At 27.1% G+C, this 25,534-nt stretch overlaps 4 protein-coding genes and 4 pseudogenes across 9 annotated transcripts; 1 reads left to right on the forward strand and 7 right to left on the reverse strand.

Annotated features, from left to right (window-relative positions):
• Window positions 1-553: 553 nt before the first annotated feature.
• Window positions 554-2,902, reverse strand: Bma-let-721.2 (conserved hypothetical protein,hypothetical protein; the record flags this gene model as incomplete). The annotated part of the gene is made up of 8 exons (XM_043076255.1): window positions 554-657; window positions 1,128-1,314; window positions 1,694-1,711; window positions 1,838-1,911; window positions 2,022-2,277; window positions 2,419-2,538; window positions 2,623-2,742; window positions 2,828-2,902. The coding sequence occupies 8 exons, from the start codon at window positions 2,900-2,902 to the stop codon at window positions 554-556; spliced, it is 954 nt and encodes a 317-aa protein (XP_042932189.1).
• A 5,349-nt stretch (window positions 2,903-8,251) lies between these two features.
• On the forward strand, window positions 8,252-8,815 carry Bm18524 (annotated as a pseudogene). The gene has a single exon. A coding segment is annotated over exon 1 (564 nt).
• Window positions 8,816-8,824: 9 nt separating this feature from the next.
• Bm18525 lies at window positions 8,825-9,514 on the reverse strand (annotated as a pseudogene). Its single transcript has one exon. A coding segment is annotated over exon 1 (690 nt).
• A 179-nt stretch (window positions 9,515-9,693) lies between these two features.
• On the reverse strand, window positions 9,694-10,137 carry Bm18526 (annotated as a pseudogene). The gene has a single exon. A coding segment is annotated over exon 1 (444 nt).
• On the reverse strand, window positions 10,130-10,465 carry Bm18527 (annotated as a pseudogene). Its single transcript has one exon. A coding segment is annotated over exon 1 (336 nt).
• Window positions 10,466-14,011: 3,546 nt separating this feature from the next.
• On the reverse strand, window positions 14,012-15,858 carry Bma-arx-5 (ARP2/3 complex 21 kDa subunit, putative; the record flags this gene model as incomplete). 2 transcript variants are annotated; one of them, XM_043076256.1, is made up of 6 exons in its annotated part: window positions 14,012-14,080; window positions 14,256-14,350; window positions 14,622-14,751; window positions 15,133-15,278; window positions 15,593-15,689; window positions 15,826-15,858. In XM_043076256.1, 6 exons carry the CDS (start codon window positions 15,856-15,858, stop codon window positions 14,012-14,014), a joined length of 570 nt encoding a protein of 189 aa, XP_042932190.1. The 2 variants fall into 2 exon arrangements, with proteins under 2 accessions (XP_042932190.1, XP_001896111.2); XM_001896076.2 differs by lacking the exon at window positions 15,826-15,858 and having other exon boundaries at window positions 15,593-15,644.
• An 811-nt stretch (window positions 15,859-16,669) lies between these two features.
• Bm6392 (Uncharacterized protein) lies at window positions 16,670-17,917 on the reverse strand (the record flags this gene model as incomplete). The annotated part of the gene is made up of 3 exons (XM_043076257.1): window positions 16,670-16,817; window positions 17,144-17,325; window positions 17,831-17,917. The coding sequence occupies 3 exons, from the start codon at window positions 17,915-17,917 to the stop codon at window positions 16,670-16,672; spliced, it is 417 nt and encodes a 138-aa protein (XP_042932191.1).
• Window positions 17,918-19,154: 1,237 nt separating this feature from the next.
• Window positions 19,155-23,645, reverse strand: Bm7079 (Uncharacterized protein; the record flags this gene model as incomplete). The annotated part of the gene is made up of 9 exons (XM_043076258.1): window positions 19,155-19,255; window positions 19,403-19,460; window positions 19,820-19,984; window positions 20,296-20,539; window positions 21,154-21,290; window positions 21,826-21,886; window positions 22,828-22,946; window positions 23,285-23,349; window positions 23,543-23,645. The coding sequence occupies 9 exons, from the start codon at window positions 23,643-23,645 to the stop codon at window positions 19,155-19,157; spliced, it is 1,053 nt and encodes a 350-aa protein (XP_042932192.1).
• Window positions 23,646-25,534: the final 1,889 nt, after the last annotated feature.

Below are 25,534 nucleotides of genomic sequence, written 5' to 3' on the forward strand. Positions count from 1 at the left end.
TTAGTTTTCATAGAATGAAGAATTGTCATTTTTATGGATAAGCACTATCTACTATCCATATGTAACTCAAAAGATTTAAATATTTTTCTCAGATATATGTGATCTTTATAGCATCTATCATGAAACATTCACTAATAATTAATGGTAAATTACAAGTTAAGCATTTTATTTCAAAAGACTCAAAGGAAGAGATTGAAAAGAAGTTAATACACTACTCATCGCTTGAGGAACTTTCATTTCAATTAGTTTTAGGAGTGTTTTTGTGTAATATCATCATTCTTATTTCTATATTGATATATAAGATTTATTACAAATTAATCCACGTTAATAGCAGAAAAAAAAAAAACAACGTATTACAAATATATTTGTACGATTCTATGCATTATTGCAAAAAATGAGAAATAATGTGCAAACACATTTAATTTTATTATGGATGAATTTAAATGCCTTTATTGTTGTGTATTAAGCACTTTCAGACTTTCAGATGCTACGCTGCAAAATTTTTTTACATTCAATATCGATAAATTTACCTTCTGGTGCAACCCACTGAATATTATTGCTTGATATCACATGTTTTACAGTGAATACAATTCTGGAAATTTATTTGAAGCCTTCTTGTATTGACTTTAGTTTCGCATGGCACATATTCATAAACACCTAAACATTGCAATAATGTTAAAATAAATGTTAGCAAAGACCACAATAATTCCATCATTATTAGGGCACTATCCTTTAATCAGAACATCATTGAATCAGCCATTGCTTCTTGCCACAACTTAAGAAATTTCAAAAGTTTATATATTTTCACTACTGATGTTCATGAATCTATGTAATCGAAAATGAGAACATCATGAATTATAATTATTAAAATTACAAAAATTCTACACCAACTATTAAGGTCCTAAAAATAGTAAAATATAAGACATTTTTTTTTCTAGAATTATATATTATTTAATATCCTTATTATTATATAATATATATATTATTATTTAATATCTTTCATTTTTTTAGAATTATGTATTATTTAATATCTTTTTGATTTTAAACATAATTAATATCGTGTTTCGCTAGGAAAAAGCCAACAGTATAATTAAAGATTACACTAACAAATCAACGAATTTGCATACCTGCCGGACAGAACCGTTCAGTCATGCCAGCAAACCTACGCCATGTAGTTAACTCAGCATCGGCATCATTTCTCAATAACAGATGAGAAGGCTGATTTTCTTCATGATTTGTGCCAGTCAAAGCCACTGAAGACAGAATATCAAATGTCACTTTGCCGTCAGGTTTCGGGTAGTTAATAGATTTCGACTGCAAGTAAAACGGCCATGAACCAGATCTACATAATTATATAAATAATTCTCTAGGAGATATGAATCAAGTTACAAAGTATTCAAAAAAAGAAAAATAAACTTCTTAACTCAGACCATTATTATAAAAATTTGAATCTGTGATCGCAAATGCATCAAACAGACAATTAAAAGTGTTCTTAACTCTACTAATTTCAAATTTTGAGTAATAATATTGTAAATATATCACAGAATTTACTATAATTTGACACTCGCATCATAGGACGGATGGAACAAATATCAAATAGAAGTCTATACGGTATGTGAAAGTCAACTAATTGATTTTTGATTTAAAAGTAACATTTTGAATCTTGAAATATTAATTGCTGCAAAATACTTACTTTCCACGCTGAATCTGTCTGAAATCAGTCTTCAATTTTATTTTTGAAGGTCCATGGTTCATTTCCACGTAGTAACATATAAAAAAACGCAGTATAAGGTAAGCCAACTATCCATCCGAAACGACTTCTGAAAGACGGACGAACATTGCGCATTCGTTGCATTTCTTTAATTACGTAGCTTTTGTATAGTTCTGGCTCGAAATCTTCCGGAATTACTGCTGAGATTTCAAAAAAAAAAAAAAAATAAATAAATAAATAAAAATAAACTAATGAAGTTAAAATTCATTGTTGTTGTAATGTTTGGGACAAATAATCGAATAGGCTTTACTTCGTGTCTGTGGACCTAGGTCCTCGAATATTGCTTCCGCTGCGATCATACCACTTTTCATGGCATTATGAACACCTTTAATCTTTGCTGGATTCATCAGCCCTGCTGCACAACCAACCAAACATCCACCAGGCACAGTTAGCTGAGGTACTGTTTGATATCCTCCTTCATTCACTGTTCTAGCACCATATGCAATTCGCTCCCCACCTTCGAGATAATGACGAATGGATGGATGAGACTTGAACAACTGGAATTCCTAAAAGCAAATTTTCAAGAAGAAAGAAGGAGTAAATTTTAAAATTAAAAAATTAAAAAAAAAAAAAAATTTGAGATCACAATAATAACCGAATAACCTATCGTTTACCAAATCTTCATTCATTTCATGAAATGGACTTACCTGATACAAATTTGTATGAGGATTCTTGTAATCTAGACCAATTATAAGGCCGAGAGAAACAAGAGGCTGACCATTGTCTTCGATGTGATACATGAACGATCCACCATGGCTTTGAAGATCCTAGAAAACATTGTATAAATCACTATTTTTAAGTTAGTTCGTAAAATATCTTTTAACAACAGAAATGTTTGAATAAAAATTCACCAGTGGATATCCCATGGTATGTTCCACATAGCCAGGAGTGTGCTTTGATTTATCTATTAACAATAATTCTTTGAAACCAAGGCCATAAGTCATTGGATCGCATTCTTCTTGCAAGCGGTACTAGGATTGAAAAAAAAAAAAAAATTGCTTTGACGTATTTGGCTAAACTGAAGTTTTGTAACTCAGGATTATAGAAAAAACTTACTTTTTCCATTATAAAATAGGAACGATGTCCACGGCAAACTTCAGCAAATATTGTGCATTTTGCTTGCAATTCCATGCCCCGTTGAAAATTTTTCTAAAAACGATGGAATGACTTAAATGCAAAACACGAACAAAATTTCTTTTGTTATAAGTTTTTTGTTTTAAATTATTTAATAAATCTAATATTGCAATTCTTCACATATTATATTTTATAAAAAACATATGTCAAACTCCAAATTCTTTACCATCTATGACCTTCTCTGAGAGTCAAATAATTATAAACAATCAGAAAAATAAAGGATTCAAAAAACCTTTGGTGCACCATTCTTCATTATTCCAACGTCAGCTGTTGCAACGCCATTTACACTTTCATCTTCTTGAAATAGAATTTTGATAGCTTTTATACATTAAACAAGGAAATTGAATCTAGTTAATTTTAATTAAGTGCTGAACCTGCTAAAAATAGCAATTAATTAAAAGAAAAATACATATTTAAGAATTAGTTAATTATTTCATATGCATTGCACCAGAGCTGGTCATATATGGTCATTTTATAGTTTAAATAATAATATAAGCTTTTGTAATAAAGTTTTGCGCAAAAATTCATCAGCAAAATTAATAAAAATTACAGTTAATCGTGGTTTTAATTCAACTTAAGAATTAAAATTTAATTTTATTTCAAATTTAAATTTTGAATTTTTTAAAAATTTTAAAATTTGTAATAGTTTTCTTCCATTAAACAAGGAAATTGGTTCTAAATTATCAATTTTAAATTTAATTCAGTTCCAAAACTACTAAAAATAGCAATATTTTGAACTTAATTGATTATGTTATATGCGTTGCAGCAGAGCGGGTCATATATGGCGTGGTCATTTTATAGTTTAAATATTAAAATACGCTTTTGTAATTGAGTTTTGCACAAAATTTGAATCGGAGAATTAATAAAACTTTCAATTAATCATGGTTTTAATTCAATTTAAGAATTAAAATTAAATTTCATTTCAAATTTAAATTTCGAATTTTTAAAAATTTAAAAATTTGCAATAGTTTTCTTCCATTAAACAAGGAAATTGGTTCTAAATTATCAATTTTAATTTTAATTAAGTGCCAAAACTATTAAAAATAGCAATATTTTAAAGTTAATTGATCATGTTGTATGTATTGCACGAGAGCGGAAAATAGTGAAGGAATATGTGAAGAAATGATGAAAAATGTGAAGGATTATGTGAAGAAATGATGAAAAAAGTGAATATATGGTGTGGTCATTTTATAGTTTGAATATTAAAATACGCTTTTGTAATTAAGTTTTGCGCAAAAATTCATCAGCAAAATTAATAAAACTTTCAGTTAATCGTGATTTTAATTCAATTTAAGAATTAAAATTAAATTTTATTTCAAACTTAAATTTTGAATTTTTTAAAAATCTTAAAATTCTAATAGTTTTTGTACAATAAACAGGGAAACTGGTTCTAGATTATAAATTTTAATTTTAATCAAGTGCCAAAAACTACTAAAAATAGCAAATTTTTGAATTAATTATGTTATGCTTATAATCACGATTAATTGAAAGTTTTATTAATTTTGCTGATGAATTTTTGCGCAAAACTTAATTACAAAAGCGTATTTTAATATTCAAACTATAAAATGACCACACCATATATTCACTTTTTTCATCATTTCTTCACATAATCCTTCACATTTTTCATCATTTCTTCACATATTCCTTCACTATTTTCCGCTCTCGTGCAATACATACAACATGATCAATTAACTTTAAAATATTGCTATTTTTAATAGTTTTGGCACTTAATTAAAATTAAAATTGATAATTTAGAACCAATTTCCTTGTTTAATGGAAGAAAACTATTGCAAATTTTTAAATTTTTAAAAATTCGAAATTTAAATTTGAAATGAAATTTAATTTTAATTCTTAAATTGAATTAAAACCATGATTAATTGAAAGTTTTATTAATTCTCCGATTCAAATTTTGTGCAAAACTCAATTACAAAAGCGTATTTTAATATTTAAACTATAAAATGACCACGCCATATATGACCCGCTCTGCTGCAACGCATATAACATAATCAATTAAGTTCAAAATATTGCTATTTTTAGTAGTTTTGGAACTGAATTAAATTTAAAATTGATAATTTAGAACCAATTTCCTTGTTTAATGGAAGAAAACTATTACAAATTTTAAAATTTTTAAAAAATTCAAAATTTAAATTTGAAATAAAATTAAATTTTAATTCTTAAGTTGAATTAAAACCACGATTAACTGTAATTTTTATTAATTTTGCTGATGAATTTTTGCGCAAAACTTTATTACAAAAGCTTATATTATTATTTAAACTATAAAATGACCATATATGAACAGCTCTGCAATGCACATGAAATAATTAACTAATTCTTAAATATCTATTTTTTAAATTAATTGCTATTTTTAGCGGATTCAGCACTTAATTAAAATTATAATTTGTTAATTTTAAATTAAATTTGAAAATTAAATTTGGTTCATAATTGCTATTACTTCACAACTGCTATTAGTTTCGCTTTTTCACAAATAAAGAGATTTCACTTTAGAAAATATATTTGCACATGTAATTAATTTCCTGTTTAATAATTCTTCAGAAACAATTTTTCACATTTCAAAAAACTGTATAAACTATAACTAAACTGCTCATTAGAATCTACATAAACGCATGGTTACTATATTTCACTTAGATTAAGAAGAGATTTGTTTTGAAATCCTGTTTGTCTGTACGTAACACTGGAATTTAGAAATTTTTTATGATCAAATTCTAAATCAGAAAAACAGAAAAAGAATGTTACTCAATGAATGATAAACAATAGCCTTTTTTGCGTATTCATGCAACGAATACACATTCTCTCCCAATTCACTTCTACTAAAGTATGTTGTTGGTTGGGTTTCTCTTTTGAAAGACTATTCTTGGAAGGGAGGCATATAATTCAGACCAGTATAAAATCCTGCACGCACCCCCCTTATTCTTACTTCATCAGCAATTTTTTTCTGATCCCTAGGGGGACCAATAAATTCTCTTTTGTTTTTTGCCAATGATCGCACTTTTTTTTTAGTGGTGGAGTTCCCCCTCTCAAACTAGTGAACGAATTATCTCCTCTTCAACACCATAATTATTCCTTACAATTTAGTAGTGTGGTCCTGGCGAGAATCGACCACTCAACCTACTGATTAAACGCCAGCTGCTCTACCGGCTGAGCTATGCATTAACTAACCAACCCCACTCATTTTCAGCCATATTAAATAGTAACATAGATTTTATTAATAAATCAACCAATAGATGTTACAATATTAATAGCTGCAAACTTATCGAGAGATTTTAATGAGTGAAAAAAATATGCTTTTAAGATAGCAAAAAGTACCCCAATAGAAACTGATGGTAAAAAGTGTTACAAGGTAAAAGAGGAAAATCTTCTTGGATAGATAGAGCAAAAAAAATTATGCAACGCATTATAAAAATAATATACATACAAATTAAATTTTCTATTATTCTCTCGAAGATGAAACTTGATCTGTGTCCAACATGATACATAATGTGGCACGTATATAATCCAATCGTAACTGGTATAATATAAAATTAGAATAGTCAAATACTATCTAAAGCTTGTTAGCAAGTGGAGTATCTAATTTTTATTGGGAGATAAATGTTAAAACTAAAAATACGTTACAAAACTCACAAAGCCCACTTGATATTATATTCCAATTTTGCGAATCTGTAATTATTGAAAATCTGACAGATATCCAAGTCGAAAGTTTAGCAAATCCGAACTAATCATCAATTAAAGATTCTTAAAAAAAGTTTTAATAGCTACCAACTTCAATCCACGGTAGAACGTCTAACTGATGGTCAACCCGAAATTTTAATAGGCCACTTAACTATTCACCAATTACAAACTATTGCTCAGGAATTACTGTTAGCAAAAGTCTGAAGTTTTTCTGGGTTAGTGGATAGGTAATCAATTATAACTCCAATTCTGGCATAACTGAGCTATACAAAATTACTATATACTATTGCTCTCTATCTATTTCACTGTTTAATGTAGCTGAAAACGAGTGGGATTGCTCAGCCGGTAGAGCAACTGGCCTTTAATCAATAGGTTGAGCGCTCGATTCTCTCGCCAGGACCACACACTAATTTGTAAGGATGTGGAAGAGGAGATAATTCGTTCACTAGTTTGAGAGGGGGAACTCCATCACTAAAAAAAAAGTGCGATCATTGGCAAAAAACAAAAGAGAATTTATTGGTCCCCCTAGGGATCAGAAAAAAATTGCTGATGAAGTAAGAATAAGGGGGGTGCGTGCAGGATTTTATACTGGTCTGAATTATATGCCTCCCTTCCAAGAATAGTCTTTCAAAAGAGAAACCCAACCAACAACATACTTTAGTAGAAGTGAATTGGGAGAGAATGTGTATTCGTTGCATGAATACGCACGCAAAAAAGGCTATTGTTTATCATTCATTGAGTAACATTCTTTTTCTGTTTTTCTGATTTAGAATTTGATCATAAAAAATTTCTAAATTCCAGTGTTACGTACAGACAAACAGGATTTCAAAACAAATCTCTTCTTAATCTAAGTGAAATATAGTAACCATGCGTTTATGTAGATTCTAATGAGCAGTTTAGTTATAGTTTATACAGTTTTTTGAAATGTGAAAAATTGTTTCTGAAGAATTATTAAACAGGAAATTAATTACATGTGCAAATATATTTTCTAAAGTGAAATCTCTTTATTTGTGAAAAAGCGAAACTAATAGCAGTTGTGAAATAATAGCAATTATGAACCAAATTTAATTTTCAAATTTAATTTAAAATTAACAAATTATAATTTTAATTAAGTGCTGAATCCGCTAAAAATAGCAATTAATTTAAAAAATAGATATTTAAGAATTAGTTAATTATTTCATGTGCATTGCAGAGCTGTTCATATATGGTCATTTTATAGTTTAAATAATAATATAAGCTTTTGTAATAAAGTTTTGCGCAAAAATTCATCAGCAAAATTAATAAAAATTACAATTAATCATGGTTTTAATTCAACTTAAGAATTAAAATTAAATTTTATTTCAAATTTAAATTTTAAATTTTTTAAAAATCTTATAATTTGTAATAGTTTTTGTACATTAAAGAAGGAAATTGGTTCTAGATTATCAAATTTAATTTTAATTAATTAAATAAGAAAACAAACAAATGAGGGAGTTGAGTAACATTTATACCATATATGGGGTTGCTGATAATAAGGTATAGATGAGTCTTTAGTGCTGGGGTTTTATGGCAAAATTGAGGTTAGCATAGATGAGGATAGCTCAGTATCTGTAACTGATAATGGTTGTGGCATTTCAGCTGATATCCTTTACAAAGAAGGAAATATCAGCAACATAGATAATAATAATGACCCAACTGCACGAATGTGGTAAATGTGGTAGCAATATAACTAAAAGGTTTCTAACGGATTACGTGGTACATGGTGCTGGTATCTCAGTTGAAAATGCATTGTCAAGCTGGCTGGAATTAACTATTTGGCGCAATAAGGAAGAACGCTCTATGTGCTTTGAAGATGGTGAATAAATAAGAAGACAAACAAATGAGGGAGTAGAGTAACATTTATACCGTCAACGGAGACTTTTAGTAGTATTGATTTTCTCCACTCTTGAAAATCGTATCAGAGAATTAGCTTTTTTAAATGCTAGTATCAACATCACTTTGCGTGACAAACCGTATATAGAGTCTTACTTACTTTAACGACAGTAAACAATCTAAAGACAATTTTGGCACAGCAAATTTCATGCGGTACTAGATTAGAATAAAACGTATGTTACCAAACTTACCAGCATGAAGGGTAATGCAAAAGATCTTGGTAACAGCATAGAAATATGAATGAAGTGGAATGACTCCTACTACGAGAAATGGGATGGTGGTACACATTTGGCAGAGATGCAATCTATGTTGCTTATAATATGAGTGACTAACTATATTAATAGTTTTGTTAACTAAAGAACTGATTGTCTGTTCGAATTCTTCATTTGTAATTTTGCATTTAAACAATTCACCAATAATGTTGAATTTAAAAGTGCTAGAAATGTTCTTGCATAAGTGCTCCTTTATTGATCGTGATATTGTAAATAAATGCTTACGAGAACTGAGATCTTTACCTATTTTCTTTCTGCATTTATCCAATATAATCATACTTAGAAGGTGATCAAAGTCATCACCACCAAGTTTGGTGTCACCACCAACCGCAAGAACTTGAAACACTCCTTGATGTAATTTTAATATGTAAATTTTATATATATCCCACTCTTATTGTTCTTTGCAATAAAATAAGAAAGTGCTGCTGCGGGTGGCTCATTAATGGCGAAGAACTTCTATGCTAGCTAATTTTGTTGCATTACGCGCTGAATCATCAAAGTAAGCTGGAACAGTAATCACCGCTTTTCTTACTTCCATCTCTGTGGACTTTTTTACTCTTTCACACAAAGATTTTTATATCTCAGCAGAAATCTCAATAGGAGTGAGAAATCTCAAACTCCGAGCATTTTACTCTAATATTTTTTTCACTTTCATTATCTATTTCAAGATTGATACCTTCTTTATTTAAGTCTTCAGCACTTTTATCCATCAGCGTTTTATGGAATAGATAACATTTTGGCCAGCCGGTTTTTAATATGTTTTTTTTTTTTTCAATGAAATGACATATTAGAAGGCAGTGGCTCTCTTTCCTGCTCATTTTTAAATATCACCATGTTACAGCTTTATTTATCACAGCAATTAAAGAGTTAGTAGTACCAAGGTCTATACCAAAAATTATTTCATTTCAGTTTGGTTCAGAAATTTGAATTGGTCGCATTTTTTATCTCTTAAAATGATTTATATGAGTATTTCAATCTCAAAACTCGTATTGCCACTTCATCAAAATTTTTTACGGCAAAATTATCAGTTAGATTTTTAATGCAATCTTTTATTTTTTCATCAATCATACCACTTGCAAACTGCAGATTATTGTAATCCAGTAAGTACTCCCTTATTATTGATTCATTTAATATCTCAAAGTTATGTTGATCCTTTTGACTTCTTGCACCAAAAAGGTTCAGCAAATGCTCCGCACTTTTTTGGAGGTTCTTTATTTAAGTTTAGCATCTGATAAGCTTTGTTGATATTTCTCATGTATGGAACTGTCTTTCATTTAGATCAGTTTTGCTTAGCCCAATATATTTTTTCTCTAGCTCATCAGAGCTGATGTTAAAAGCTGGTTTAATTTTAAACAATGCGAAGTCTCTCCCCACAACCATATTTTCCTTTCTCATTAAGATTTTTGAAAACAAAACCCGATGAGAATTTTTCTAATCCATAATCCATTTCAGAGCCAAGAATAAACATGATAGATTTTGGATCGATCGACACTTTAACTTTTTGACCATCACTACAGCTTTCTTTAATTACTGATTCTAAAGTGTATTCAATATCTATTTTAAACCAGAACATCCCTTTTGTTTAAGGTTAGCATGTTGCTTTTGATCCAATAAATATCTCTATCCTTATCCTTTCAACTACATTTGCAATTATGCTGATAGGTTTCCCATCTTTTTTTACAGTATTTAACTCCTTGATATTCATTCATAACTTTTTAGCTTTCATTTTTACTATGTTTACTTTGATAATCATGAATAACGGTTTTATAGCATCTTCAGCAAGCACTGAGCAGTGTATCTTAATCTTCATTATGTCTTATTAATTGATTTACCGTTTAGTTAAAACTATCGAATTACCCATCGCATAAGGATAATATAACATTCAAATTTTTTCGTTTTTTTTTTGATTGAAGTTTTTCATTTTGCTGGTAACTTTCTCGTCTTGGATTTGTTTTAGTCATTTGATATTTCTTTGCAACTCTTCCTCTTATTTCATTTCTACTTTTTTAAAATATTTCGATTATTTTTTTGTTAATATTTTTAATTTTTATTTTTAATTAATAATAAAATAAAGTGAAAAAGCGCATCCATGCAACTACATAAATAAGCTATAAATGGACTCTTTGTTGAGGTATAATTGTTGAGACATCAAAATATTAGACGACTGTAAAAATAAACTCAATAAGGAAGAAGTTGCTGAAGAAATCTCACTGAATTGTCCAAAACTCAGAAGCAATAATTTGCATGCAATTTATTTGATTTTTCATTTTTAAGAAATTCAATAAAAATCTGCATAAATTAAAGGAAACAATTGACAAAAAGAAAAGGATGGAACAGTCTTCATGTACACAAGCGAAATATTTGTATATTTTCAGAAGCACGAAAGAATAAAAGAACATAGTGGATGTTCATTTTTATCACTGTTTTTATCACTGATCATTTTTGTCACATCATTTTCGTTACTGTTTATTTTTATCACTTTTACTCTTACTCTTACCATTCTCTTTCTCATAGTAGAATATTATAGACTCATTCATGTTATTAAATATTTTGTGTAACTTGGAGTTTTGAATCTTTCTCATTGCTCTGATCTTGCACATTTTTATGCTAATTTTCATTAATGCAAAGTTTTTTTTTTTTTTTTTTTTTTTTCTACTGCTTCTATTAGAGTACGTGTTTATTTGTTGACTTGAATTTTTCATACTTTCGCACTTTATTATTATTATTTTTTTAATTAAACAACATATTAATTTCTTGCACCACTTCGCTAATTTCTTTCTGCATGCAGTTTTGTTTTATTTCTATTCAACGCATTTTGACGCTATCCGATTTCAGGTCAAATTAAACAAATTTCATCAAATACTTAGGAAGTGAATTTTTTTTTTTGCACCATATTTTCAAGCACATAAAAACCAAAAGAGCCCTATTTATGATTTCTTTTTTTTTTTTTTTAAATTATTAAATATAATATTATTTGTACCGCAAATTATCGAACTTTTAATGTTTGATTTTCTGCAAAAAATCACATCATGACATTCCAGAATTATTCATAAAGAAAAATAATATTTTAGGAAAAATAATAATTGCTCCCAGAAAGTGTTTTCATTTGTGGGCAGCTCGGATGGTTCAACTAGAACAATTAATTATATGCTTTTGGAGCTTTGAATCATCGCAATGAACTGACTAATGAGGAAAGGTACGTAAATGTTTGTATGATTCATGCTTACATAATTACAGCACTCGAAAAGTTACGAAAATGTTAATTGTTTACCAATTACTCCTGAAATATCTATTTCCAAAAAATTATGCTCACATCCAGAAATTCATCTTTTTTTAAATTATCTTTTCTTCGTTCCTTGCCTCAATTCCAGTCCATTCAAGAACAGCTTCTTAATTAAAATTATAATGTCTATTGGATCCTATTAAATTCTTGCAATACCTTGCTACAGTAACAAATAAAAATTTACTTTAGTTAAAAAAAGATTAAATATTTAAAGCTACAAATTATGATGTATTACCAGATATTATCATGCAAGTGTTTTATTAGATACTAGACTGAGATCATTTCATTTTATTCAGTGTTTACGATTGTTTGACCAAGCAATACATGGAATGTTAATTTCTGTGTGCCTCTTTGTTTTGAATATTGCAAATGAAAACAAATATTTCAAAATCATGTTTAAGTGCATGGAGAATTTTGTTTAGATTTGTATTTGAAAAACTAACAACCGACAAGTGGATAAAAATTTAACCGATGATGACGAATGACAAATGCTAAAACTAGATTTATAAAAAATTACAATTGAAGAATTTTAAAATTAGAAAATTTTTTAGATTTAATACAAGTAATGATTGGTAGAATACGCACATTCAAATATATTAGATATTCAATATACATATATGCATAAACAATGCATATATTTTTGCATTTGAATAGGAAAATGTTGAATGGTAATAAATGATTCAAACATTTTGTTGATGGTTCATATCTTTTCCTTCTTTTCATCTTTTTTTTTTTTTTGATATTGGCGTCCGTGTAATTCCTTCCTTACATCAACCTTGAAATAATCAACAACCAACGATGACTATCAACCAACTTCACCTTCTACCTGTAAATACCTTTTCTCTATTTTCCATTCTTTTCTTCTTTGTTCACTCATCCAATCCATATCAAATCAACCAATTAACCATCGATCCATTCAGTCAGAATGACAAGATAGCCATTGGTAACACACATCTGTCGCAACCACAACAACAATCAAATATGATGTATCATTCATTCATCTGTCCTTCACCCACTCATTGTAAATTTGATTCAATAATTTATTAATTTTATTTTTCTTAAGTCGTTATATACAGAATAACAATAATAATTAATATAATAATAACAATTAATAATATAATAGTATGATAATAAATAATAATGATAATAACGAATACCTGTAATTTTTTTTTCTTTAATTGTGCTAGAAATGCACTGTATCCTTTGTTTTTTTTTTTTTTTTTTTTTTTTTGTTTTATGGAATTGGGAAATAGCACTTGCATACCAATTAGCATACCATAGTAATTTTCCCTCTCTCAAAGTAACACAACAATATCACTTACTAAACTTAAACTATTCTAATTGACTTCTAAAATAATAAAAGAGAATAAAGTATAAGCTATCAAGAAAACTTTTAATCAAATTCATAGCTATTCGTTTTACTATCATCGTAAAAACTTCGATAAAAAAAAATGCATAAAAAGAAGGAAGAAAAGAAAATCACACCGAATAAAATTATACATCATTAAAATTTAACTTCATATCAACTTCATCTTCCTTTTTCCTTTACTTCCTTCTCTTTTCACTATTTTATTATTATTACTATTACTTGATGGAACAAAAATCGAAATGTTTCAGAATTCAAATGATGAACATTCAAAAACAAGTCGTTACTTAATTTTTATATTCAAAAACAAAAGTATAGACTACACTTTTCTTCGTGATAATACACAAATTATAAGCTGATTTAGCAGAATAGGTTCAGCACATAAAGGATAAATGATTGCTTCTAACATATAAATTTAAATGAATTGAACAGATATGTTTCTTTTTTTAAATATTTCACTTAGATATTGATATAAAAATGAAAATTTAAGTGTAACATTTAGGGAAAAAAACAGCGAAGGCGAAAAAAAAAAGCTTTGAAATAATTTCGATTTCTAACAATCACATCATCTTTTCTTGGAAATACTTCTACAAAACAATACCGGGACTAACCAAGCCCTTATCCATAAAACGTCTTCGAGCAAAACACATCCACCACTGCAACAGCACTTACAAATGTATAATGGTAACACTGTCTATGCTCTCTGTATTCACGAATTTTCATAGTTTAAGGTAGTCTGAATGCTAGAAACAAAAAGTTGATGAATATGAAAACCTGTCAAATATTTCTGCCTTTTAGAAAATTTACGGAACCTGGTAGAAAACAACTCACTTTATTTGGCTTTTCACTATTCGCTCCAAAAACATGTTCTAACAAGCGTGTCCCTAATTCCTGTCTCAACTGTAGGAGATATGAACGCATAACATCTGAAAAAGCAGACTGATAAACAAATCAAAAAGAAATCACTAATTCAAGAATCAGTAAGAGACAGAATTATCACTGTTTCATTGGAATACTGATAAATTTGCCTCAAGCAAAAATCTAAACATTCAGCACTGAAAACTATAAAGTAAATAATCAATTGTTATCAAAACATAATTCTGAACAAATTTACGGTCCACTGAATATTCTAAGTGCTAATAAAGAAAAGTTGCTATTAATAGAAATGGATTATGAAATTTTAGATCATACACTCACCTTCTTCACTTCGATTTGCTGGAGCCTTATACATACTATTCAGTGGAAAAGATGCCTCTCCGGGTATAGGAAGATGATGGCTCAGTGCCAAAGCTGACAAATCTTTTACTGCTTGAGATTTATTTGAACTCTGAAAAATAAATTTTTGGAGTTCACTGCATAAGTTTTTTTTTTAGTTATTTCAAATATTTCTTCTAAAATAATGATATGAAAAAAGGAAAAAGAAGACAGAAAGAGAAATTATAGAAAAACTGGAAGAAATATTTAAATATCTCCTAGTTACTCCCACATAAAATAACTAAAATAAACTTCCCTTTAATGAAATATGAAACATGTTACTTTACACTTCAATTTCAATTACCACAAAAGATGATAAGAAAATGTTCTGTCTACATAAACGAACTATTAAAAAATTGAATGAATAAATCATAAATTAAACAGCTTATATACTAACAAGCAACAGTAATCTCTTAGAAAACTGCTGCTGACATTGATTTGTTTGAAAAGTTACCTTTTGTAGCTTCCTTAGACATTCCGAAATGTACAATGTCAGGTAGATGAGTGTTCGATCGGCAGGACTTTTAATTTCGAATTCCCGGAAGAAAATGTTCGGTTTAAAATAAGCGAGAGCTTCATCAATTATATCTTCACCATCGTCTGAAACAATTCATTTAAATGACCTATAAACATCATTTTAGATTTTCTAACTCAGACCTATTTAGCAATACTATTCCTGAAATACTGTTAAACTTCAACATTTCAGTATTATTGTGATGGAAGCAAGACAAATACGAGAATTTTTTGGAATTGTTAATGATTTTCTAAGCTTCAAGCCACCACACATAAATCAATAAGGAATGAAATACATGCCTGATTCATTAAAACTACATAACTTTATGCTTAACAAATTAAAGACAGCACTAAAGCAGATTTATTTACTGCAGAATATAAATGTTATATGTGCAACCCACCAATTCGTGGAGCGGGTCCTTTGATACTTGATCGGATTGGAAGAACTGCCATGTTTCCAACAACTACTGTAACATCAGTAAACTTCGAATGATATGCCTTAAAGAGAATACCATCATTTCAGTCTTCTCATAAGTAAAAAATTGTTTCTCAGCGTAAAATCCAAAATTCATCTAGCAAAACAAAATTGGTATCAACAAAGAAACGACCCTATGAAAAGTTGGTAAGCTTAAACTATAAATTTAAAAAACTGAAAACTTGCCGGCATCTCCCGCCGTTTTGATTTCCCGAATTCACTAAATTGTTGGTATTCTCCTCTGAAATTTCCAAAAATCTTATGTCATGACGCATTTCATGATAGTAGTATAACCTATGGTTATAGGTTATACTACTAACCTATGGTTATACTACTATCATCAAGAAACACACATAACCTCATCGGGACCGAAATGAAAAATCTCAGGATTCCGGAACCCTTATCAGGATACCAGCGTTAATCTCATCTCTATCTCAGTTCGTGCAGTTTATACAATACTAAGAACTATTTGGCACATTTTTCTTACTTCAAGAAAATGAATCGACACACATATAAGCAGAAACTGCAGTCAGGAAGAAACATATTACATAATTCTGTTTCCAAATATAATTTATTCAAAACCAAGTGAGATAAGTAGATCATAGTGATTTACAGAGTAAAACATAAAAATGACAGTGTTGCTGGTAACTCGAAAAATGCTTCACTTATCTACCTAGTATATCAGATACCAAAGTTGCAAGCTGCAAAGGCAATATATTTTTCACCAGATCATTTCGTCATTTTACTATGTAAGAAAATTTTTTAAACCCGTAAATAACCAAATATACAGTTACAAAGAATGAAAAATTCCAAAACTTTCCTATACAAATGCAAAAATATGAAACTAGAAGACAGCTCTTCAGCACAAAGCACAAAGTCTATAAAGTTCCAAATTTGATTATCGAACAACAGAATCGCTTTTGTTGCTTTATCACTGGAGCTTTGCCATCAGCATTAGGCAGTAAATATCATCAGGAATTATGCGGTTCAAAATTCTCTAATATTAGGTCTTTTTTTCACTGTCATTTAATTGTTCCAAAAATGACTGTTTTGTGATGGTAATATATTCCAATGAAGCGACCGTTAATGACGAAATCCACCGTTCTAAGGCCTTAAAGCTGTCCGCAGCAAATGTGAATCTTCGTCCAGTCCTGAAAATTGAAAAATTTCTAACAAGGTCTTCTTCTTTCGTTTAAATTCTTATTTAAATTTTAAACATAAGAAATCAGCAAAAATATTGGCTACTACTATTGACGACAGAAAGGTGAAAAGGTAGACAGAGAGAGAGAAGGCAGCTTGGTTTGATCGTGTTCTGTCGAAAGATGTAATTGTTCCCCGATCATCAATTAGCTGGGGGTCAATTTCCTTTTAGACGAATTATTTTGAGGTATTATTTTTAGTCTACTCTTTGAAGCCACACCCTTGATGTATATAAATCAAATAAAGTTGATTTTAAAAATCAAAGGTTGCCACATACGTTTTTAAAATGACTTCAAAGGAATACGACCGTTTTGTTGTATTATCATCACACAATTCCATGTAACAGTCCTCCAAAATCAGAATTATACATGGTGCTTTAACTCCGACATTTTCAGGCTGATTGAATAAAAACAATAAATTAGCTTTTAATATAGCGTACAACGATCGCCAACGTCCATCCTATAATTAACCTTCCATAATGATTATTAATTACATAATAAAGTCCAAAAATAACAGAGGTTTCCAAAGTACTTTACTGTTATCTAAAAAATTTTCTTACTTAAGCACTGATATTTAAATTTATATGTGCAATCTAAAATACAAATGCAAAAAAAAATTTTTATTTGAAAAAAATACCAATTAAAAATGACTTAAATCCTAACAAAAGCAACTTTCTAATTATTGGATTGTAAACAAACTGACAAAGTTTGTTTTATCATATTTACCGATTTCAATCTGAGTTAACAGAATAACAATTTTATATCGTTAGAGGTATTTTTATGTGGTTACATTTCAAAAGTCTTGTTGAATAAAAATATAAAGACAAGCAAATGAAATATTTAAAATATTTCATTTCAGTTTCTGAACAAGTCCAGTATCAGTCTCAATAGTGACTTATTAACAATATGAAATCTATATCATTAACAATAGACACTAAATTTTACACTAGTAACAGTGAACCAACCTGTAACAGAAAGAGAACACCGGAATATTTCGATTCGTATGACTCATCGGTGCATAACTGTGCCAAACCGCGTCCGTTCACTAGCATTTGATTTTCCTAAAGTTAATTATGAGTTACGATGGCAAAGAATATGATTAGTGAATACAATAGCTGTACCGTATGCATTAATTATTTAATCATCCTGTAACAGTTTTGATTTTATAGTTCCTTTTCAATATCTTATGATCGAATAAAGATCAGATAATCTCCAATTCTCAACTTTACCCATCAAAAAGAAAAGGTATGGTTCTAAAGTTTTCACAATTCAGTTATGAAATCGTAATTTTGCTGCTAAATGATGATTTGAGTATTATTTCACTGTTTTACCACACTTCCATATGTAATAGATTCACCACAACTGTATTGAGTAAGAGAAATGTCCATTTAAAGGAAAAAAGTGAAATATCGGAATAAATTACAAAAATTATTTACAGCAGTACACTAGGACACTTCCACGAGAACACCATAAAAACCACCAGAAGTACCACCAAGTACCGAATAGCAAATACCTCGGGCAATTTCAACTAAGAGCTGTTGACACTACCGGAGAAAGAATTCTATTGTAGGAATTTTTCAAACTATTGCAACTTAATAGCACTAGAAAAAATGGGTGAAAAAATGGGAGTGGCATGAGACAGGAAGGAGACAGAGTTTGAATTTGAAACTTTACATTTCAAGAAGTTTGGAGGTCAGTTTTTTGAAATAGATAAGAGAAGTTAATATCCAAACAATTTTATTGAATTTCCTCAACGAAAATGTCCTGCAATGAACATTCCGATTAGCAGCTATTAGGATTAACAAATTTGGAAATATAATATAACAGAATCTTGATCAAATATTATTCATTCAATCAACTAATCCTCTCTGCCTCTCTTTCTCTGTCTCTTTGCCTCTCTCTCTCTCCCTTGGCCATATTTTATTGTTGAAACAATTTGTATTGTTTATTTTATTCAATAAAAATTAACTGAACAAAGAATATAATAGATAAACAATTTGGTTTGTTAATCTTCGATAAGGATATCAATAATTTAACCATTTAGTCAATAAATTTCTCACAATTAATTTTTGGACTTTCAGTTTTCTTTTTTTGAAAAACAAAAATAGTTTTTAAAAATAACTCATTAATAAGTTATATTGTCATGAAATTTTTATCACCTAAATTATTCTATTCATTATAGTATTATAATATAACGTACACATATACACGTGAAATATGCAATTATTATAATTTGTATCACGGATGATTATTATTTGATATTTTATTATTATTATTATTATTTTCACTTTAGATACCGCTCATTGTTCGAATACGTTTGACGTTTTGCATCTTTGGACCAGACGTTAACGCTCGACGTATTAATTTCTTTCCAGTGCTATGATTTAAATCTAAAAAAAAAAAAAAAAGAAATTTGAAAATTTGACGAACACAAAGTATTAAATTTTAATTATGTATCAAAAAAATGAAAATTATTGATTATTATTGAATACTGATGTTAAACACTACTATTGAAATATTTATTAAATAATACACACCATATTTTAAATTAATTTCCGGTAGTATTCCTATGCCATATTTTAATTGCATATTTTCCTGCAAACAAAAAAAAAAAATCAAATTTTTTTAAAAAAAAGAAAAAGTTCAGTAAATAAATGATAATATCACGACGCAACGAATTTGATTTGATCACTAACAACATGCATCAATTTAGTGTAAAAAGAGTGAAGAAATATTGGAATTTTATTAATACTTCAAAATTACTTAGTTTTTTTTTGTATAAATGACTTAAAAAGATTTACAAATTGAATTTGAAAATTTTAAGCTTAAATATAATTTACTTACAACACTAAGCAATTCTAAGCAGCACCTGTTGCAAATTGATCGATTCCTATAGTAAATTTTAATATAAAAAATATATTTAGGCATATATTTTATACTATTATATACCGTACATTATAATTATCATTAGAAGAAGCTGATGAAAAAATTCCCAAGGTAGCATCATGTCCTATCATATCATAATCATTATTCAATTGATAGTTATCCATTGTTGCTTGCAGAATACCATCAGCAAATATGATATTATCATCGAAAATTGGTAATGCAATAGTTAATAACTGAAATTTGCATAAAATTAAGCAGTGAAATTGCATTAATTATAAGAAATGAGTGATAATTATGGAATGAATAAATTTTAATAATTTTTTTAAAAATTAGTTAATAAAAAAAATATTAATTTTTTTTTGTCACAATGTATAACTAATAGCAACAATAAATAAAGCATTTTTTTAAAACATATATAATATTATTAGTTAGAGAAAATGATAAGAATGATAATTAAATTCATTATATTTCTATCACATAATTTTATTATATCAATTAAAATAAAAGCAAAAAAAAGAAAATAATAATACTAATTTAAGAAAACCTCAATATTTGGTGCCAACCATTGTAATACCATATGTCCCTGTGATCGTTGAAATAATCGTTCAAAAAATAATTGCAAATTAATTGCTGCATTAATTAGACAATTTTCTAATTGCTTATATCCATTACTATTAACAACTGATAAAAGTGTTAAACCAATAGGAAATATTATTGCAATAATTGGATTATGTTCAAGATTTGTTGGCATTACATCACCCAATCCAATTGTTGCCATCGTTATGAAACTAATTAATATTTATTACAATATACATTCGATAATATCTCAAATTTTAAACTTAAGGATTAATTATTGAAAAAATAAATGATAAAATTTATTTTGATTATTCAACAATTGCCACATAAAAAAAAAAAAATGGTGCATTATAAGCTCTGTCAATTTGAAAATATCATTAATTTTCATCAGTTAATGATTTAATTTTATACTTTCTTAAATTATTTTTATATGTATGCAGTGCATTACATTTGAATATTTTTAAACATTTTAGAATAAATCAAACTCAAATTTACTTCAACAAATTAGTTTTAAGATATATATATATATATATGAGCAGTAGTCTGCTAAATTTTTATGGCTTGTAAAATTAGTCTCAATGAAAATGTTGTTTATTTAAATTATTTATTTAAAATTATCCATTCATATAAAATTAATGAAATATTTTAAATGTGTAAAGCTACCTAAAAAAAAAAAAAAAAAAAGAAAAACGATAACTAAACAGAAAAAAGAAAAGGAAAAAGTCCGAAAAAAAATTATTTTAAATTCGAAAAATAACACTATATTTTGAAAAAAAAAAAAGAGGAAAAAAATGAAATTTGCATATAACAACAAATAAAAACAGACGAGAAATAAAATGCGTCGCCAAATGTCATCTGAGATGGCATGCTATGATTTTGATCAAACAGAAGCACAATTATCGTACAAATTATCAAATAAATAGCAGTAATTGGAATAAATAACTTCATTGGAAATTCAACGTCCTTAAAATATTGAATTATTTCGAATACAAACGACATTTACTACAAAAAAAAAAAAAAAAAAAAGAAAGAATATCTGATTTTAATAAATTTATTAAAGCTAAGCTAACAAATTTATATATTCCTTTGCAGATTAATTTTTATTATATATTTAAAAATTACTACTACTTTAATTTAGTTAAATGATTCTCAACTGGTTATTTCATCCTATAATTCTTCTTAATAATTTTTACTTACTTTTTGAAGTAATTATTTTATTACTTTTTGTAGTTCAAAACTAATTTCTTTCTTAAAAGTTTTGCATCAAAAAATAAATAAATAAAGGAATAAAATAAATGGTTGATACGACTTTATTTTAGTGAAGCAATTTCGAAAACAAAATTCGTTCTTAATTTATTCCAGATTGTGCCAAATTCTGTTTTAAACTAACTCACCAAAATTTTTATGTATTGTTGAGATAAAATTTTCATCAAGTAACTTAAACATTTTATTATTAGATGTATTAAACACAAAATTGAACAAATGCAAATTAACATACCTTGTAATCAACATCATCCTTCTCAATATCTGATATTTTGCTATGTCGTAGTTTCATTTTCCTGAAATATTTCAAGTAATTTATGCCTTGATATAATTATTATTAAAGAATTTCGTCAATGTTTGGTATTGTGATCATAAATTTAAAATGTTTAATTAAAGAAGAAATGCAAATTTGATATAAAATTTTAATACGAAAATATTTTGATGCAAGCAAATTTTTCGTTTATTTTGATTTTTTTTTTAAGATTATGCTTTTTTTGCGTATTTTTAATTCATTTATTTAAACCATTTATTTGCTTAATTTTATTTAATCACAAAACAAATCAATTATTGATCAATAGTGTAGTGAATATATGAAAAATTGATATTAAAAAGGAATTGAGTTTTTTTGATGATAGTTTAGAAAAATATTTTATTTCATTCTTCTTCATTTCATTTAATGATTATTTAGAAATGTAAATATCATCGGAATTTTTCTTTTTTTTTTTTGAATGATAACGAACAATTGATAAATGATGGAGAAAACTTTTTTTCCGAAAAAGATTATTTTATCGTTAAAGTATCAAAATTTTTATCTAAAATTTGACAATTTGGTTTTACTATTCAATTAATAATACTATTTATCATTGATACATTCACCGCATTATTACTTCTAATACATACAATTTTTATCAGTGATGCAAATTATCAAAGATTGTACTAACATTTATTTGCTATATAATTAATGCAGTTCAATATATCTATAATTGAATTTTTATTTTTTATTTTTGATAAAATTTTATCGTCCTTTATTTTTGTTCAAAATTTGAGATTCAGTGAAAAATTTTTTATACAACCAATTTTATAAAAACATTTCAATTATAGATATATTATAACTTATTTTAAAGCAATAATAATTATTAATTTATACAAAAAGCTAAAATTGAATTAAAGTTAATTTTCATATGAAATAATTTCAATCAAAAAAAAAAAAAAAAAACAAGAAAGAATTAGAATTAACCAAAAATAACGGCGATATGCATTATATACTGTAGTAAGATATCGTAATAAAATATTGCCAACATCTTGCAATATAGCTAACATTAAAGGTATTCCAATAATCGAATATACAACTGTTAGCTGAAATAGATTTCATCATTTTGATAAGATATTAATATAAGATTTAATAAATAATTATCAAACAAATTAAATGATAATTCTTAAATAGAAATGAAATAACTTTCGATATTTTTTATATTTTGATATATTCACATAATATATATATTATTTATGTATATTCTAGAAATTAAAGTTGTACTATTGCGTGTTATTCATTGCTGCTACAGTAGGCATTTTTATTGGTGATACCGTAACCGCGTAGCCCAACTACTGCTACCCTATTCACCTAAATACTGTAACGCCTTTGTTTACGGTATCTCAATTGCAATACAGTGCTTATGTTATTAAAACTATCTTACAATTTTGCCAATAGCTGTACGACATGCAATTGTGCCATAGCCAATAGTCGTAAAAAGTGTAATCGCTGTAATAATCAATAAAGAAAAATAATTGGAAAAAACTTTGAAAAACAAAGAATTTAAAAAAAAAAAAAAACATTTATTAATTCTATGAATTATTTTAATAAACTTTTACTCAATCATTTCCTTGTTTTCATTATCATTTTTTTCATTTTGCTTTTTAGTACGATAGTTATTAATGATAAAATAAATTTATACCATAAAAGACAGCGCTACCAAAAGTCCATGTGAATGCACCATTTTTCATTTGATTATATTTGTACAAAATACTTTGCTTATATTTTTCTTCTGTTTCAAGCATTTGTTGATAAAAATTTCTGCAATAATAATATTACTATCCCACTACTACTACTATTAATAATAATAATAATAATAATAATAATGAATAATGAATAATAATAATGATAATAACGATAATAATAGCAATAATCACAATTATAATCCATAATAAAATATAAGAACTCAAATTTTTCCTCAAACATTTTCATTTCTACCCGACTTTGTCTTATCATTGCATTCAAATTTTTTAAATTAAAATTTGAGTACAAATATATTTTTGGACTGATTGATAAAAATGCCATTTCTTAGACATTCAAACAATTTGTATGAGCCGACACACCAGTTGAATAAATCTGAATTGATTTTAGCTGGAATATAATCGCATCATAATCATTATGAAAAGCGTTCCATCTGATACTGAGACAGTACCGATGATTTTATCAGTTCTCGGTTTGTTAAAATTAAAAAGATAAAAAAAAAAAAAACAAATTTTAAGTACATTTAATTAATTTTAAGCAGTTTACTTAATAAGCTCATCCACATTACTTCGTCTTCTTTCTGTTAAAGTAATATTTGTAGCATTGAAAATACGACACGTTAGTCCTCTTATTAACCTAAATGAAAAATAATGAAAGCATTTGCATTGAATAAACTGAAATAAATCAAATCTAATTTTGTGCAAATTTCTGCAAAAAAAACTTCAACGAAAAAAACAAAAGTTACATATTTAATTTGTCAACATTTGTCTCCAAATAATGAATTTCATCGTGATGTTCGACAGCATGAAATATAATGCCACCCAGTAGTGCATATGATATTATACAAAATATTAAAATATAATATCGTATGCCATGTTTATTGTGAAACCTGTACTTGTTCAAACAATAAATGAAAAAAATTATAATAATGGAAAGATTTATGATAAATAAGTAGTAAACTGAGTATCAATAATAATGCAAAAAAAAAAAAAAAAAAATAAGCAAAAGATATTAATTTCAATTTTGAAATTTAATTGTATTTATCAAATTAAACGTTACTATTTTAAATTTGTCAATATAAAATATTTATTAAAAAATTATTTTTTTTTTTTTTGTCGCGGCATTCAAATTTACTAAATGAAAAGAATATAAAATGAAATAATTCCTATGTAATTTATTTATTAATTTTCAATCGGAGCAATGCATTTTTTTTTTTTCTATATGCTCTAAAAAAAACTTTTTTTTTTAATTTGCAACAAATTTCTTTGTTTATTCAAAATATTCCTCTAAAATATTTATTAGAAAAAAAAAAATTGCAAGACCTGATTATATGCATTAAAAATTGAGTTTGTGGATTATCAATTGAGTTTACACTCATCGTTCCAAATTTGTTTCTAACAATATTCCTGTCAAATTTTTGTTTCAAAATCTAAAATTTGAAAATTAATTTTTTTTGTTTTTTTGAAAAAATAAAAATTACCTTTAATCTTTAAATTGAATCTTCAATAAGTATATTTTTCCCTTTTTTTTTTTTTTTTTTGAGAATAATTGGATAAATAAAGTATTGGAGAACAAACAAGCAATATACTTAAATAATGCATTTCTAAATGATAAGTTTAATAAATTTGATGATTTTGAATTATTTCAAATTTAATAGAGTTATTGCATATTTCTTTAATTAATCTAAATTAGGAAGTAAAAAAAAAAGAGCAAAAAGCTTACCATAATACTTTTCATTCGACCTGTCATTATATTGACTAATATAATTGTTGTGATACGGAAAGTATCATTTGAGCTATTTTTACGTTTGCATTAAACTGCTGAAAAATTTCATTAAAATACTAATTTCTGAAATTTTAGCCTAAATTTCATTAATTCAAATTAATCATAAAAAATTATAAAGAAATTTTTTTTTTTTTTAACAACAAATGAT

This window comes from Brugia malayi (genome assembly GCF_000002995.4).
Source record: "Brugia malayi strain FR3 genome assembly, contig: Bm_v4_Chr1_scaffold_001, whole genome shotgun sequence".
Lineage (NCBI taxonomy): Eukaryota > Metazoa > Nematoda > Chromadorea > Rhabditida > Onchocercidae > Brugia > Brugia malayi.